The sequence below is a fragment of the Vipera ursinii genome (assembly GCF_947247035.1).
Source record: "Vipera ursinii genome assembly, chromosome: 6".
In the NCBI taxonomy this organism is placed as follows: domain Eukaryota; kingdom Metazoa; phylum Chordata; class Lepidosauria; order Squamata; family Viperidae; genus Vipera; species Vipera ursinii.
The window spans coordinates 58704600-58721709 of record NC_139515.1 but is presented as its reverse complement, the minus strand read 5'-3'; the positions used below and the strand labels follow the sequence as shown (position 1 = coordinate 58721709).

The window sequence follows — 17110 nt, the reverse complement described above, 5'->3', positions numbered from 1 at the left end:
GTAGACATTCCCCTTTTCTGTTAGACTCTGCACCAGGTGATAGAAACATTAACACTTATTAATTATACAGAATAACAGAGTTGGAAGGGACTTTGTAGGTCATCTAGTCCAATCCTCTGCTCAAGCAGGAAGCACTATACCATTTCTTCTTGGAAGCTTCCAGTGATGAAGTACCCACAACCTCTGAAGGCAAGCTGTAACATTGGTTGATCTCACTGTCAGAAAATTTCTCCTTATTTCTAGGTTGAACCTCTCCTTGATCAGTTTCCATCCATTGTTCCTTGTCTGTCCTTCAGGTGCTTTGGAAAATAGATTAACCCACTCCTCTCTGTGACTGCCCCTCAAATATTGGAACATTGCTATCATGTCACTCCTGGTCCTTCTCTTCACTAGACTAGCCATGCCCAATTCTTGCAATGGTTCTTCATATGTTTTAGCCTCCAGCCCCTTAATCATCTTTGTTCCTCTTCTCTTTCTAGAGTCTCAACATATTTTTATAATATGGTGACAAAAACTATATGCAGTATTCTAGGTGTGGTCTTACTAAGGCTTTATAGCAGACATGGCAAACTCGCGACATCATGTGACATCGCGCAACGTATCAGGACAGTTTTGCCTTTGCTGGCAATGGGGTGGGCGCGGCTTCCGCATGATGCATCCAGCCCGCAGACCAGCAGTTTGACACCCCTGCTTTATAGAGTGGTGTTAGTACCTCACGTGATCTCGATTCAATCCCTCTGTTAACGCAGTTTATGATTGCATTGGCTTTTTTGGCTGCCACCGCACACTACTAGTTCATATTTAATTGATTGTCCACTAGGATTCCAAGATCCCTCTCACAGTTACTGCTATTAAGCCAGGTTTCACCTAATCTGTACTTGTATCTTTGATTTTTCCTGCCTAGGTGTAAAACCTTGCTTTTCTTCACACTAAATGTCATGTTATTGGAAAGAGCCAATAGTTCAAGTCTATCAATATCTTTTTGGATCCTGAGTTTGTCTTCTGTAGTGTTGACTATTCCTGCCAGTTTAATGTCATCTGCAAATTTGATGAGTTCCCCTTCTATTCCCCCATCCAAGTCATTTATGAAGATATTGAAGAATACTGGGCCTAAGATGGAACCTTGTGGTATCCCACTGCTTTATTTCCTTCCTTGTGGATGTAGTACTGTTAAGGATTATTCATTGACTATGGTTTGTCAGCCAGTTACAAATCCATCTGGTGATGATGCTATCTATCTCACTTTTTTCTAGCTTACCAAGAAGTAGGTTGTGGTCTACTTTGTTGAATGGCTTGCTGAAGTCTTAGTATACTATGTCCACAGATTTCATTGGTCTACTAATTCAGTCACAGTTTACAGATAGAGGCCAATATTATATTCTCCTCATTTACAATTTCATCCCAGCTCCCAAGTTTCTCCAATCAATAAACCTTGCAAGGGAATGGGGCAGCAAGTGGCTACAGCACCTACAAGTATGCCATGCATATACAAATATGATCAACATAGGTAAAATGGCAGCTACTATTGAGTAGAAGGAAAGAGATGTGTCTGCAACAACTTAGATTATGCTGTAGGAATAAAAAACACTGCTTCTACTGAAATGAAATGCTATAGATAAGAGTTCATGCACTTCATGGCCAATGCACTATCTTATCTGAGATGAACAAGAAGAGACAGGCTATTTTTGCCGGAGGTTGAACTGAGCATGACTTCATACATTCCTGTCTTCAGCAAATGGTTAGTGGGGAATTTCACACTGGAAAAGCAGGTTGTGCAGAAGAACTCTTAATTGCAGCTTCACCTGAAAGTGGAATCTAATTTTATTCTCCTCCTTCTCTCCCATTTACTGGCTATTGCTCTTTAGGAATAGCTCCAAGGACTGTAAGTTCCAAAGTTGCAATATTATTAATTTTATCTGTGGGACACAAAGACTATCTATTAGCTCTCTATGCTTTACACCAGGGGTGTCAAACTCAATTTCATTGACGGCCGTATCAGCATTGCGGTTGCCCTCAGGGGGCCGGGTATGGCCAGGGTGGGCGTGGCCTACTGGATGGTCATGGCTAGAGTGCATATGGCCTACTGGGTGGGCGTGGCCAGCTCTACATCGTTCGCATCAAGGGTGCCTATGGGGGCCCAGGCAAGAGTGGGACAGATCTGAGGGTCTCTGGCAGAAGGAGGGTCTCTGGGCCAGGGCCAAGGCAGTGGGGGCCGTTCCCTCACTGTTTCCAGGATGGCTTCGTGGGCCACATGAAACCACTTCGCGGGCCGGATCCGGCCCCTGGGCCTTGTGTTTGACATGTCTGCTTTACACAATAGTGTTCCACTTAGGAATCAGACTAGCAATTGATATAACATTGATTTTGTTTAGGCATTAAGTATTGTCATCTATGTTCTAAGGAGCATGGTGGCTTGCGTGGTTAGGACCCTGGGTTGGAGGCTAACAAGCCCATGTTCAAGATCCGAGTGCTACTTTGCGGTGGGGTGAGCCCTCGTCCTTCAGCTTCTGCTGGGAACATAAAAAGATCCCCCACCTGGGCTCTGACATGAGTGTGATACAATTTATGTTCTTCCACAAAAACAAAAAGGCCACCTTGAGACAAGAATGAGAAATGAGAAATTGCATTTATTATATGATATCACTCGATCCACAAAAAATCAAAATAATATTCTAGTTATGGGGATTATTTTTGAATCTGTTCCTCTGACTGCCTTCCAGCAGCTGGGTATTGCATTTTAATTCCTAGTACACATTAGGATAGGGATCTTACTGAAGAATTCTAAAGGACTTCTCTTGTTTCCCAGATTGATGAAGACAAGAGGCGGGACACTGCTCAAAGGCTGCGTCAAGGCAAATATGATAAGAAGGTATACTTACTCCCAATCTCTCTGTTCTACTTGCCTTCATTAAAAAAATGATCTGATGCTTTTGTGTAAGACAGATTTCATGATGCCGCTCATATTCTCAGTTTGTGGCAAAGTTGAATACGTTAAAAATGTATGGAATTTTTCCCTAAATGATTCCTTTGTAACTTCTCAATCCTAAATAATGAACAAAATGGACTGCATGTGTAAAATTGCTAAAACCATTTGCTTGTTATTGATTAGTGTAAATATCAATTTGTCTATAAAATATGATGTATTTGCTATTTAATCATTGTTATAAACTATTACTCTAGACATTTTAGGCATTAGTGATAGGTTATTGTTACTTTGCTATGGTCTTCCAATTGCTGTCATTTTCTAGATAATAATCTTGAAGGATTTCAAACACAATGATGGAAATTTTACAGAGAAACAGAAAATAGCTCTGAATAAGGTAAGCAATACATCAAATTGAGGAATGCTGAAGTACAACTTTTTTCATTTATTTTAATGTATTTAAAAGGTTTATATGGTCACCCATCTTAAACAGCTCAAGGTGGCTCACAACAACAGTAAAACCAGTAACTATAAAACAACCATAAAACAACAAAACAGAAAGATGATCAAACAATAATACACATACTGTGCCTTTAACCTCCTATTGGGATGCCCTGCAGCAAGCTTCAATTACCCTCGTGTTATTGTATTCTATTCTATTCTGTTCTGTTCTGTTCTGTTCTGTTCTGTTCCCTTCCGCTCCGCTCCATTCCATTCCATTCCGCTCCATTCCATTCCATTCTATTCTTCTACTCTACTCTTAATAAAAAGTATCTGTGATCTTAAAAGGCTAAAAGGGTGGGGGGGGGCTGTTAAACCACCAGGGAGAGGTGGTTCCCCAAGACAGGGGCAACCATGGAAAAAGCACACTAGGTGGCAGGATTTCAGGGAAGGGATCTGGAGCTGGATTACCTTACCTGATTTATTGGGATGGCCACATATTCTTAGGGAGAATAACCACAATAACCAGATCTTGTGCCATATAGGGCACAAGGGTACTGAAGCCACCACCCCTTCATGAGTCCTCCAAAGGTCATCCCTACATTTTAGCCTCTCGGACGCTGTACGTTAGAGCTACAGAAAAAAACACCTAAATTCCCTCTGACATTGCACTTGGTCCATCAGGCACTTTGGTCAGGGCAACCTTAGGCCTCCCATCCCTCTGTTAAGGGGCACCTGCTGAGAATTTTGAAAACTTTTTCCCAGTTTGATCATTATATTACTGATTTTAATTCTTTAAATTTCTACCCTATACCAAATCTATTTATAGGCATTTATGAATTAGCTCAGTTTCTGAATTGTACTAAGTCATTTTGCAGCCATTCTTCTACATAGATTTTTTTTTTAAAAAAAAACTTTAACTTTTTTAAAGTTAAGCTTTAGGAAGCTGGCTTGCTAAAAACATTCTCCTTTTTCTTTATTTCTAAGAATATTTCTGAATCTTGTAGGCATTCCAAGAAAATAAAAATGAGGAATGTATTAACTATAGTTCTGTACACTGCTAAGAAGTGCTTATCTGGTCAGAAGCAAGAAAAAAGATAATCTAAGATAGGGCATGATAGATAGCAACTTTAATTTCCCTTCCAGTAAGCAATATTTATTTTATTATTGGCCATGCACCTCCAGCATGGTAGGCATTTTTTTAGAGCACACACAATATAAATGTAACATTCTAGGTATGGTTAAGGATCTCTAAAAATATGTATCCTGCTGTAAAGTTTTTGGATATATTTTAATCACCTAAGAACTGAAAAGCTACAAGATCCAACATAAAATACCCAGTATCTCCATTCCATAGGAAAGACTGAGAGATTTTATACTCTTCATTCCTAGTATTGTATGTAACTTAAAATTTAACTATCCGCTTCTAACAAATGCAATTCTTTTCTCCAGCTTCTTCAAATTGACTATTACAACCTGACTAAATTCTATGGGACAGTCAAGATGGACACAATGATCTACGGAGTAATTGAGTACTGTGAAAGGGGATCATTGCGGGTAAACAGATTTATAGCTCACTGGTTAGTTTGTATCAAGACACATTAACCTTCATCTTAAAGAAAAATTTTAGTGAGGGTCAAGGGGGACACTACAGAAGAATAGTAGTCTGTTTATAACTCACTTAATTTGGTGGTGGTTGTTTAAATGTTAATGAAATGACTGTGCTGTCCTATAGGCTCCCCATGTTTCACAGTCATGTTACCATAGAAACACAAAGAAAGAAGGGGGGAAAAACAAAAGAATTTCTAAAACAGAAAACGGTTTACTGGTGGTTACAAGAGAAATAGTTCCTTTGGAGAGCTTCCAGAATTAATGAGATTTTGCTTTAAATATGAAGAACAAGAAGGTAATAAGAAAAGGATGCCACCACACAACAATACATCAAAGAAGATGACATTGATTGGCATCTTCAATTCAGCAGCAAAACAAATAGCTCCAGATGGCAGTAATCTCTCTATGACCTATTACATATCACTTTACGTATTTTAATCTGCTATTAAGAATTAGATTTTCTGATATTTTAGGGGTCGTAAGGAGAAACCAAAAGGGCTCACTCTTCCCTGTTAGGAAGTAGGGAATATTTCAGCTAGAAGCTTAGGTTCTTTTTAACTACAAAGCAACTACTCTATAGTATTCAATTTAAGATAAAAGTTCAGCTCTCTTAGACAAACCAGTAGTGAAAAAGCAAGCTTGATCTCCATCCTGATATTCTCTAGTCCAGTGGTGGTGAACCTTTTAGAGACTGAGTGCTCAAACTGCAACCCAAAACCCACTTATTTATCGCTGGGTGCCAGGTGGGCATGGCCCATTGGGTGGGTGTGGCTGTGATGGTCATGAAAGATTAGCTCGGTGTGGCCAAAGTGGGTTTGGTCACCTCAATGTTGCTCATGGAGAGGGACACCTGTGGGGGGTGGGCAGGGTTGGGGGAACTCCAGGAGATCTCTGGCAGGTGGGCCAGTAGGTAGGAGACTCATCCTGTGGAGTGAGGCGAGGCAGGGTGGAGGTGCCATTGCCATGGGGCAAGCCAAGGGCTGGGGCAGCTGCTGCCTGACATCATTGGCCCCCCCACACAGAGGCCAGCGAGCGCATGGGGCCAACAGTGTCCGTCAGTAGCCACAGCCTGCCAGCCCCTCGACAGGCGCACTCTGGGGCTCTGCAGCCGGTCGCTAGCAGTTCAAAGAAGCCGCCTCTGAGATGGATGGTCGGCCAACAGCTGAGGAGGTGATGGCAGTGGGTCGTGCCTGGGAAAAGGAGAGCATGCGAGGCCAGGAGAGATGGGATGGGGGGAGGGAAACCAGCCGTGCCGGGATCCATTCAGCCACGTGGGACCTTGGCAAATTAGCAGGCGGCTGGTTGAAGAGGGACAGTTGCCACCTCCAGGGCATGGCGCGGGTGCCCACAGAGAGGGCTCTGAGTACCGCCTCTGGCACCCGTGCCATAGGTTCACCACCACTGCTCTAGGGTGTTGGAACTATAGTTCCTAGAATTTCCAGCTGTAATGAACTTAACTATACTGTGAAAAGCAATAATTTATACTAATGTTTTAAATATAGTCCCCCCCCACCTTCTCAGACGTACCTCAGTCAATCATCTGTCAGGTTACTTGTGGCAGGTACTATAAGCTTAAAGGGTTAGGTTTATTCTCCTGTTGAATTATTTAACAGCAATAGCCATTTAAAAACAATACAAACATGGAGAACTATTTCAGTTTTGTCACCCACTATATTCATATAGGACTGTCCACTGTGGTCAAATTAACATCAGGAAAAACAGAATCACTAAAAGAATTGAACTGGAAATAAAATGGTGTTTTTGCAACAGCTTCTTTATTCAAGGAAATAGTTTCTTTATTCAATTGCCCTGAATTGCTTAGCAAGGGTTCATTATTTTGTATTATTTTAATTGATCTAATGGAAGATATTGTTTGACTGTTTGGTACTTTTAGCAACTTTTTCAGGATTAAGTGGTTTTAATGTTCTTACCAGCAATTCTTTCTCTTTTTTCATCTCAGGATGTCTTAAATGATAAAATCTCCTATCCTGATGGAACCTTCATGGACTGGGAGTTTAAAATTTCTGTCATGTATGACATTGCTAAGGTAAGCATATAAGGATAGATTTACATTATAAAAACCAGGCAATGATTGGAGCTTAATATAACTATATTAATTATATTATATTATATAAATAATTATATTAATTATTTAGTTATATTAATATAACTATAACTGTAACTGTAAATACACACACACACGCATATTAGTGCCTAACTATATAAAATCAGCTTGTGCAAGTTTCTTTCAAGTCCTTTCATTAGAAACACAAAATATGAAATAGCAGATTTGTTGAGAACTGAGCCACAATAAGCTTGCTATATTTCAGTACAGAGAAAATAAAAGTAATTTTTCTAACTGATAGTAATATCCTTAGAGAATGAGAATTTACTTACAAATATATTTATATAATTAGAATCATGAACTAAAAAGAGGCATGAAAAAAATCATCCTGAACTCACATTCACTGAATCCATTTATGTGGAGTACTGGAAATGATTTTTATTTATTTTTAAATCATGAAGTTCATGATTTCTTACTTATATTTTTTCCAGTAATCTTTCTGTGTATTCATTTTCTCAGAATGCTTTTTATTTCCAGTAGATAGACTTAGTTCTCAGTGAGGTAGTAAATCAGTAAAAGCTTTCATGTAAAGCAGAAGGTTAAACACTTAGCTCTGCTCCCCTGAAATTTGTTGGAGCAAATACCTTTTGCATAGCTGAAAGTGTATATGCAAAGACAAATTATAAACTTAAAATTATGTTTATAGAGGGACAGGAATTGCTCCTCTTACCAAATGTATCTAAGTTCTTCTTGCAAAGACTTGGGGGATAGAGAGTGGGGGCACTGAAGGTCCTATAACAAACAAGCCTTTATTTTGCAGTTCTGGCAATTGTTGGGCAGTTCAGTTTTCCTTTTGCAAAATGACTAGTACTGAAGTTTTTATTATATTTTGGCAGCAAGAGTGGTAGAGATGATGAGCTATGATGAAGTACAAAGTAGGGGTTGTGATGGTGGCAGGAAAATAGAGGAGTCTACTTGCCTGAACTTGTCAACAGCCCTTTGTCAGCTGATTATAGAAGAGAGGGAGAGGGCAGATGAAAGTATGCAAGAGCAAAAAAATGACAGAGTGGGAGACCAAGATGTGAATGTGCAGATGAGCAAGAATGTGTGTGCAAGAGAAAATTGGCGAGACCAGGCTGAACTTCCTGGATGTCAACATGGCAAAACAAATCATTCACAAGAAAGATATATTTCAGTTTGGAGAAGATGGATAGATTATATTCAGAATAAATATGGGACTAAAAAGTTCCACTTAGCTTATGAGTAGATTTTAGAGGGATATTGTTATTAATTTTAGTATTAGTATTGATTATATTTTTGCTTAAGTTATTATTATTATGTTATTAATAATTTGAATGTATCTATGTTAAAGGGGAATTAAAGCACATTATGAATTTGGTTAATTTTATAATGGATAATTTTAGCTAGAATATGATTATTATATCTATAACCCTGTATTCAGCTCTGGGAAGTGGGGGGTAAGGGGGGTGGTTTGGGGTGGGTGGGTTTTGGGGCTAAGTATTGTAAAAAAAAATTAAAACTCTTTAATAAAAAAAACATGGCAAAACAAGAGGAGAAAGAAAGGGATGCTGTTGCCGATTTGACCTGATCATCCCCATGTGTCCGTGGTGTCTTATGAAATCCCTATACATTCTCAGTTCAGTACTTTCAATAAGCAAAAAGCAGCAATATGGGAAGGATTTTAAAAATGGAAATGGTAGCCAGATAGAATTAAGTTCCTTTTCCAAAATCATGGGTCCCAAAAGCTACATAAGATCCTCATGTTCACATTTTCATATCATATCACATTATTGCCTCCTCCAGAGGTTCCAGCCCCAATCTGTGTTATGGAGAACAACTGATGGATGTTTTCCTATCAGATGTTGATTGATGGTTTGGGAATGGATATAAGGCCAAACAATCCACAATCAGTTCCCTTAAGTTCTCCCACCTGTACTACTCTGGTCTTTGGGGGTGGGGTATGGGGTGTGCACCCGCACTTTCAAGTCAGGTTTGACTTCTGGCAACTGCCTGGGCTAGTCCTTGCAGTTTTCTTGGCAAGATGTCTTGGAAGTGGCTTGAAGTTGCCTGTTTCTTAGGGCTGAGAGAGAGTGACCAGACTAAGGTCACCCAACTGCCTTCTTGTCTAGGATGCAACTACAACTCATGGCCTCCCAGTTTCTAGGTTGGTACCTTAATCACTACACCAAACTGGCTCTTATTACTGCAGCAATGATTTCAACAGTGAAGGTCACCTCAAAGAAAGGAGGAAACATTTTAACGCAGCCATGAGAAAAACCCAGTGAGAAAAATCTTCCATCCTTGTCTGGATAGGAGGCAAAGAAGAGGCCAGAAAAAATGTCTGGATGTCAACTCAGGCCATGATAATTTTGACTTTTTTCCAGCAGGGATTATCTTCAGCAAAATTTCTCAGTAGGTTGATTATCCCATATATTTGTTGGAATCAGAAAAAAACTCATCTAATACCAGTATGACAAGCACAAATAAGTCCCTCATCCTTAGTTCCTGCTTTATTGTGTGCCTGCAGTTAAACTGGTATCCAACCTGTCTTGCGATAATTCAAATTGCACTCCTTCTGCATTATAAATGGCCTTTCCCCACCTGCAGATAATCACTGTGCAAACATGTCCTGGCAAGATCTCTTTTCTGTTGCTTTCCATTTATTCACACTCTGAGAAGAGACACATTTAAGCACTCCTTAGTGATGTTAAGAAGAATATATCCCGCTTCTTCTAATATTCTCTACCCAGAAATTATTAAAACATATGTTGGGCTATGTCATTTATTGCCCTAGAAGTAAGGATGGGCAGTGAAGATACACAGTGTCATACAGGTGTACATCTCTGATGACTGAGGGGCAGGTGGAACTCTTTCATAATCAGAGATTTCATCCAAAGTGCTCAAAATGTCTGTAAGAAAACTGGGGCAGTATCTTCTCTTAGTCCAACACAGTATAGATAGAAGTAAATTGTTTGATTATTTTATTGTTTATCTCTCAGCTGACCAAAGAATAGTGCTTAGAGTCCTTAACGTGTAATCCAGAAGACAAAATTCATACATCCCACATTCTCTCTCAGTGTCAATGTAGGTGGGTGTAATTTATGCTATTTAATCATCCCAGAAAATATATAGCGCCAGAAAAAAGGGTGTGTTAAAAGTGAGTATAAATCTAAAGTATTGGGTCCCAGTTTTAATTCTCATTTAGATTTATGGCATATTTAGCTGATTATTTCTCTTTTTGAACTATTCATATGCATACAGGAACATTCTTCTTTTATCTTTCTTAACCAGGTTTTTTTTATGACAGAAGTTCGTAGCTTCTTTTTTAATAGCAGTGGAAAACTGTCAGGCAGCTGACTGTGTAGAATGGCTGGCTTTTCTTGTAGAATATCTTGTAAGTAAGGCATCTGCTAGCTGCATACCTTCGTTCATCCTGATTGAGCAGGGATTTAAAAAAATAAAATATTTAAAACACAATTATCCTGAATTAAGATGTGCAGACTTCAACTCCCAGAATATGGACTTTAACTCCCAATGTTATTCTGAGAGTTGAAGTTCACGCATCTTAAAATGGCTAAGGTTGGCAAAATACTACTCCAAAGTGTGATTTGGCAGAGAAGCAGGCTGGCAAAACCTGTGCTGCTTTCACTGACAATTGCCTTTCTGTTTGAGTAATGAGGTAGGCAAGTGGTGCTGTTCTTACTGTTTTAATCCTGGAGAATTTAAGTAAAATGATTGATTGTTTCCCCTGCCTTTATTTCCTCATCCACTGAGTGTTACCTGCTGCCAGAGAAAATAACTACCAATTACAGTACTAAAGGCGTAGTGTGACAGAGACAGGCAAATGCAGATAGTTTAGCCCACTCATCAATCTACCTACTAGAGGTCATAAAGTAGGGGCCCAGGGTGAGGTGGGAGAGAATGATAACTAACTACAGTAGTAAGCTCCATCCTTGACAAGAACTACAGGGGGTAGCAGTGAAGTGTCAGTGGGCAGCTACAATTAGATTTAGACAAAATGGTGCTGCCTCCTCACCCAAGTAAGAAGTTGGAAACTTGGGGTACTTCAAGGTTCTGAATTAGGCCCCATACTTTCCAACATTTTCATAAATGATTTAGATGAGAGAATAGAAGGGAAACTCATTAAATTTGCAGATGACCCCAAGCTGGGAGGGATAGCCAACACTTTAAAACTTAGATTCAAAATACAAAAGGATTTTGAGAGGCTTGAATACTAGGCCCTATCCAACAAAATGCAATTGTGATGATGAGAAAAGTAAGATCTTATTCTTAGGCAGGAAAATCCGAATGCATTAGTATAGAATAAATGGTACCTGTTTCCACAGTAGTAAGTGTGAGAGGAATCTACGTGTTCTAGTGGACAAACACTTATGTTTGAGGCAGTAGTTTGTTGCAGCTATCAAAAAAGCCAATGTAGTCCTAGGGTTGCATCAACAAAGGGGTAGTATCAAGATCACATGAAGAGATAGTACCACTTTATACTGCACTAGTAAGACCACACTTGGAATACTGTGTCTAGTTCTGGTCACCAAGATACAAAAAGAATGCTGACTCTAGAAAATGTGCAGAGAAGAGCAACAAAGGTGATAAGGGATCTGGAAGCTAAACTGTACAATGAACAGTTACAAGAACTAGTTATGTCTAGTCTAATGTAGAGAATGGCTAGCTAGGGGGTGACATGACAGCAATCTTCCAATACTTGAGGGATGTCACAGAGAAGAAGGGGTCTACCTATTTTCCAAAGCACCTGAGGGCAGGATAAGAAATAATGGGTGGAAAATTATTGAAGCTAGATCCAATCTAAAATTAAGGAGAAACTTCTGACAGTGAGAATGATAAATCAGTAGAATGGCTTGCCTCCAGAAGTTATGGGTGTTCCTTCACTGGAGGTTTTCAATAAGAGGTTAGACAATCATTTTGTATAGGGACTTCTGCTTGAGCAGGGAGTTGGACTAGAAGTCATCCAAGATCCCTTCCAACCATGTTATTCTATGTTCTATATATGGTCATATAAACTTTGTTAGAAGTCTGTAATACCCTCATTAGTGAGACAACTGGAACAAATAACTGGCAAAACCCAGTTCTTTTTCCCAATTTATGCTGACCTTTATAGTCCAGTTGTAGTACTATTTCAAAAGAGCTCTAAACCCATGTATAGAAGGATCTCAATTGGGTGAGGACGAGTGCTTCAGAAAGCACAGGCCAGGCATTTCATGGGCAGATGTTTTTGTAATAGCCAGCACTCCAGTAGTCCAAGCATAATCTTTAAGATAGTGTGCTTGGATTATTAAGTATTATTAAGTATTATTACGGTAAGTATTCTAATCTGCTTTCTGGAAGTTCCAACGAAATTTAGGAGTGGAGCTAATTACTGGGATCTGATTCTGTAGTTTATAGGTCTACCTAGGCTGACTGTGGGAAATTGTTCAAAATCTGTCTGTGGATTTGAGATGTTGATTTTACTACTACAGAGGAAACAAAGCAAAGGTCTGGGGAATAATCCTTTTGCCAATGAGCACAATGAAATGTGCCTCTATCTTTAGCATCATATATAAGAGTAAGAGTGTTTATTTCCATCCAATTGAATAATCTATTCCCATTCTCATTGCATTGGTTATAGCCCCAAGATGTGTGATGGCTATTGAAATCACCAAGAATTATACTATATCCCACAGATAATGATAAAATATAATCTGGACAACTGTTTATCAGAGGCTTATAAACTATCACAATGGTAATATTTTGTAATTCCATTGTTATATAGAGAAGACATTCTGATTGGTAGTTGAATTAATAATTGGAGGAAGGGCATAATGATACAATTACATAATTGTGTCATTTATATGATAAAGGGATGAAGCACATATAATTATTTTGCTATCATTGTGGTGTTGTAAATGTCACTATGATGCATCATATCTTATAGACATCTTTGTTTACTCTTGGTATAGAACTTGAGAACCTGTAGTCTCATGCCACAATCCTGATCACAAGAACCCTTGCCTCCTTCTGGTTAGTGTTTCCTGGGAACCCATAGTTTTGACTGATATAATCTGAATTTATGGGCATCTTAGAAATGCATTTGCTTCCAGCTGGGTTGATAAGATTGATGAATCAAACAAATAATAGAAATGTAGATGTACAATCCCTGCTGTGAATGATTTCTCACTAGTGATTCTTAGTTGAATGCATCCTTGCTGCAGCAAGAAAAAGCATTGCTTGAATAATAATGCTTTGCCCTGACTCCTTTGTTCTCTTCTGTGTTTTGCTGCTGGGCAATGGTACAAAAAGAGCAAGATAGGAGAGCTTAATTAAGGCCTGGAGATAAGACAAGACAATATGAAAAAATGCTAAAATGGGAATGCCAGATCTTTCTCATGATAACGTAAATAATTAATGCAGACAAATCTGTGGGAAATATTTTTACTCTCCTCCCCATCCCTTACTGGTACTGACATTGGAAAAGGAAGCATCATTTTATTAGATGATGGTAGAGGAGAGAAAACAGGTAAAAAGTACCCTAGCAGTACTAGGCTGATTTACTCCTGCTTCTCCATTCAGAAATATAAAAGAGCAGATGTACTAGCAGAAAATATGCCAAAATTTGCCCTAATACCTGAGCACTAATCTGCCTTAGTCATCAAGCTTGCAAATGGTCCTTGTCTGTACCACTTTACTGAAAGATAATTTAAGAGCAGTGATTGGTAGATTTCTCTGGCTTTCTTTCCTTTCTCATTCAGGTCATTGGCTGGGGAGAAAGCTCATCATCAGTCACTGTCCCTAAAGCAGGGATGGCGAACCTTTTAGAGACCGAGTGCCCAAACTGCAACCCAAAACCCACTTATTTATCGCCAGGTGCCAGGTGGGAGGTGGCCCACTGGGTGGGCGTGGCTGTGGTAGTCATGGAAGACTGGGTGGGTGTGGCCAAAGTGGGCGTGGTCACCTGGATGTTGCTTGTGGGGAGGGACGCCTGTGGGGGCTGGGCAGGGTTGGGGGAGATACAGGGAGTCACTGGCAGGTGGGGTGGCGGGCAGGAGGCTCGTCCTGTGGGGTGAAGTGAGGCGAGGCAGGGAGGGGGTGCCATTGCCACAGGGCAAGGTGAGGGAGGGGCCGGGGCAGCTGCTGTCTGACACCATCGGCCCCTGCACACAGAGGCCAGTGAGCGCATGGGGGCCGACCGTGTCCATCAGCAGCCACAGCCTGCTGGCTCCTTGACCGGTGCACTCTGGGGCTCCGCAGCCTGCCGCCAGCAGTTCAGAAAAGCTGCCTCTGAGGTGGACAGCTGGATGACAGCTGCGGAGGTGACGCAGTGGATCATGCCTGGGAAAAGGAGAGCATGCGAGGCCAGGAGGGATGGGATGGGGGGAAGGAAACCAGCCATGCTGGGATGCATCCGGCCATGTGGGACCTCGGGTGACTGGTTGAAGAGGGATGGTTGCCATCTCCGGGACATGGCACGTGTGCCCACAAAGAGGGCTCTGAGTGCCGCCTCTGGCATGCTTGCCATAGGTTTGCCACCATTGCCCAAAAGGGTGTTGAAGTGCACTTGGGCAACTGGCAGGGACAGAGGCTTCAGCTATCTTAATCAGAATAGACCTGGAAGGGACCTTAGAGGTCTTCTAGTCCAAACCCCTGCTCAAGCAGGACACCCTATACCATTTTAGATAGATGACTATCCAGTCTTTTCTTAAAAACTTCCAGTGATGAAGCAACCACAACTTCTGAAGGCAAGCTGTTACACTGGTTAATTGTCCTCACTGTTAAGAAGTTTCTCCTTAATTCCAGGTTGCTTTTCTCCTTTATTATTTTCCATCCATTGTTTCTTGCCTTGTCTTCTGTGCTTTAAGTTGACTCCCTCCTCTTTATGGCAACCCCTCAAATACTGGTATACTGCTATCATGTTCCCCCAGTCCTTCTTTTCTCTAGACTAGCCATACCCAATTCCTGCAACTATTCTTCATATGTTTTTGTTTCCAGGTCTTTAATCATCTTAGTTGCTCTTCTTTGCACTTTTTCCCAAAGTCTCAACATTATTTTTGTAATGTGGTGAAAAACTGGATGAAGTATTCCAAGTATGACCTTACTAAGGCTTTATAAAGCGCTACTAATACTTCATGTTATTTTGATTCTATGCCTCTGTTTATACAACCAAGGATAGTGTTGAGGCTTCCAGTTTGCCACACAGCCGCTATGGACAGTTAGGAGACTTGCTCTCTCTCCCCCGTCCAGTTTTGCATCACTGGGGTCCCCTGAAAAGGGCCGAAAGTCACCCTGAAGAGGTGACCAGCAAGGACGGGTGCTCGCTGGATCACGGGAGAACTGCAACTCTCCTGTTATACCTGGTGATTCCTCCAAACTGGTGGACAAAAGGACTGGCCATTATGGCTCGTTTTTAGGCTGTGAACAGCTGAAGTCACATTTTCCACCAGGCAACTCTTAAAGCAGCACAGAAGAGACTGGGTGAGATCTACCTCTTTTACACCCTAATTACTTTCTGTATCTCCTTAAGCTGCTAAGCATTCTCCCCCCTGAGGCGAGGGAAGGGGGACTTTAGCCCTCTCTTCAGAAAAAGCAACGACTAAATATCCAGGGGCATTTTAAACGTTTTTCATTATTTACTTCTGTTGGAAATCTGGGTTTCTTCTTATGAAAAAAAGAAAAGAAAAACTGAAAAGATTAAGATAACTTTGGGACTCAAAGGGAAACTTTAAAAGGGGCCTGGCTGACTGCCCAGGGAAATAGATAAGATACATAACCTTGAGAGCTCCTGAACAACAACTGTCAAAGGCTCTGTGTTCCCTAACTAGAAAAAAAAATCTCTCTCTTGGATTTTCTAAGTGTAAAGCCTTTAGTTTAAAATACCAATATGGAAGAAGGCCAGGAACAAAATTTCTTTATGGATGAAGATCAACAAACTCTCGCTATGTTGAAAACACTAATTCAAACTCTTACCACTACCAATGAAATACTAAGAGGCTATGTGAAGGAACAAGCCCAAACTTTGACCTCAACTAAAGAACTATCTATACAATATACAATAGAAAAAAAAATGAAACATTCAAATACTATGAGAGAAGAATCCACAATTCAACAAATATCGATATTTGAAAATCCAGAAAAGATATCGACAACTTGGAAAAAGGAAAAGGTTTCTTATACAACACAAAAGGAACTAGAGGATTTAGAAAAAGAACAGTTGGATGAGAAGACAAACAATTCAGAACAATCATGTCGATATAGAAGAATAAAGAGACAACCCACTAGACCTACAAGTCCTCTCAAAAAATGGCAACTGGGTGGTTTTGCCAATATCAATTAATATACATGATATTACAAGGAGATTGGTTCGATGACCCATAAACAAGGACATGGAAGATGATTTGGCAAAGGAAAAAAGCCAGAATAAGACTCAAGAAGAATGGAGTTTTGACCATCTTATCGAAATCTAAAACAGAATGTACTTAAATAGATAAGATGTGCATTTTGAACACAAGACATTGTTATGAACTGAGATAAAGAAAAAAATTTGGTCATTAAAATTTAGAAGTATAAATACTAATAGCTAATTTGTATATTGATTTGTGCATAAAGGTCATGTAAAGGTGAATAAAGTAGATAAGCTAAAAACTTATTGTTGAAAGTCATAAATAGGTCTATATAGAACATTAAAAACAAAAATTATCAGTTTAAGCAAGAGATAGCAGATACAAAGAGGAAGAGAGGAAGTATTAAACATTGAAATAAAAAAGAAATTTTGATCACTACTTAAAAAAGCAAAACTGAAAATTAGCAAAAAGGAAAGATATCATATTGTATCCTTAATTTATTGACATAGAGGGTGAGAAGTTAAGTAAATGGGATGTGTATTTTGAATATTACATTTTGTGAGGAATGGTGATAGATGAATTGGGAGTATATTAAAAATCTTGGGAATGATAAATATCAAACGTTAAATCTAAATGTTAGTGGAAATTAAAATTGAAAAATTTATTAGGTCATTGATTGTCTAAAAGATTGTATGTTAAAAC

General features: G+C 39.8%; 1 protein-coding gene across 1 annotated transcript in view; it reads left to right on the top strand.

Annotated features, from left to right (window-relative positions):
- The window catches only part of GUCY2C (guanylate cyclase 2C), a gene marked incomplete at its 5' end in the record, with an annotated part of 81281 nt that overhangs the window by 37965 nt on the left and 26206 nt on the right, over positions 1–17110 (top strand). Inside the window, 4 exons of the mRNA XM_083365362.1 lie at positions 2807–2869; positions 3249–3320; positions 4817–4921; positions 6936–7022. Of these exons, the coding sequence (XP_083221488.1) occupies positions 2807–2869; positions 3249–3320; positions 4817–4921; positions 6936–7022 (327 nt within the window). The remainder of the gene's footprint in view (positions 1–2806; positions 2870–3248; positions 3321–4816; positions 4922–6935; positions 7023–17110) is intronic.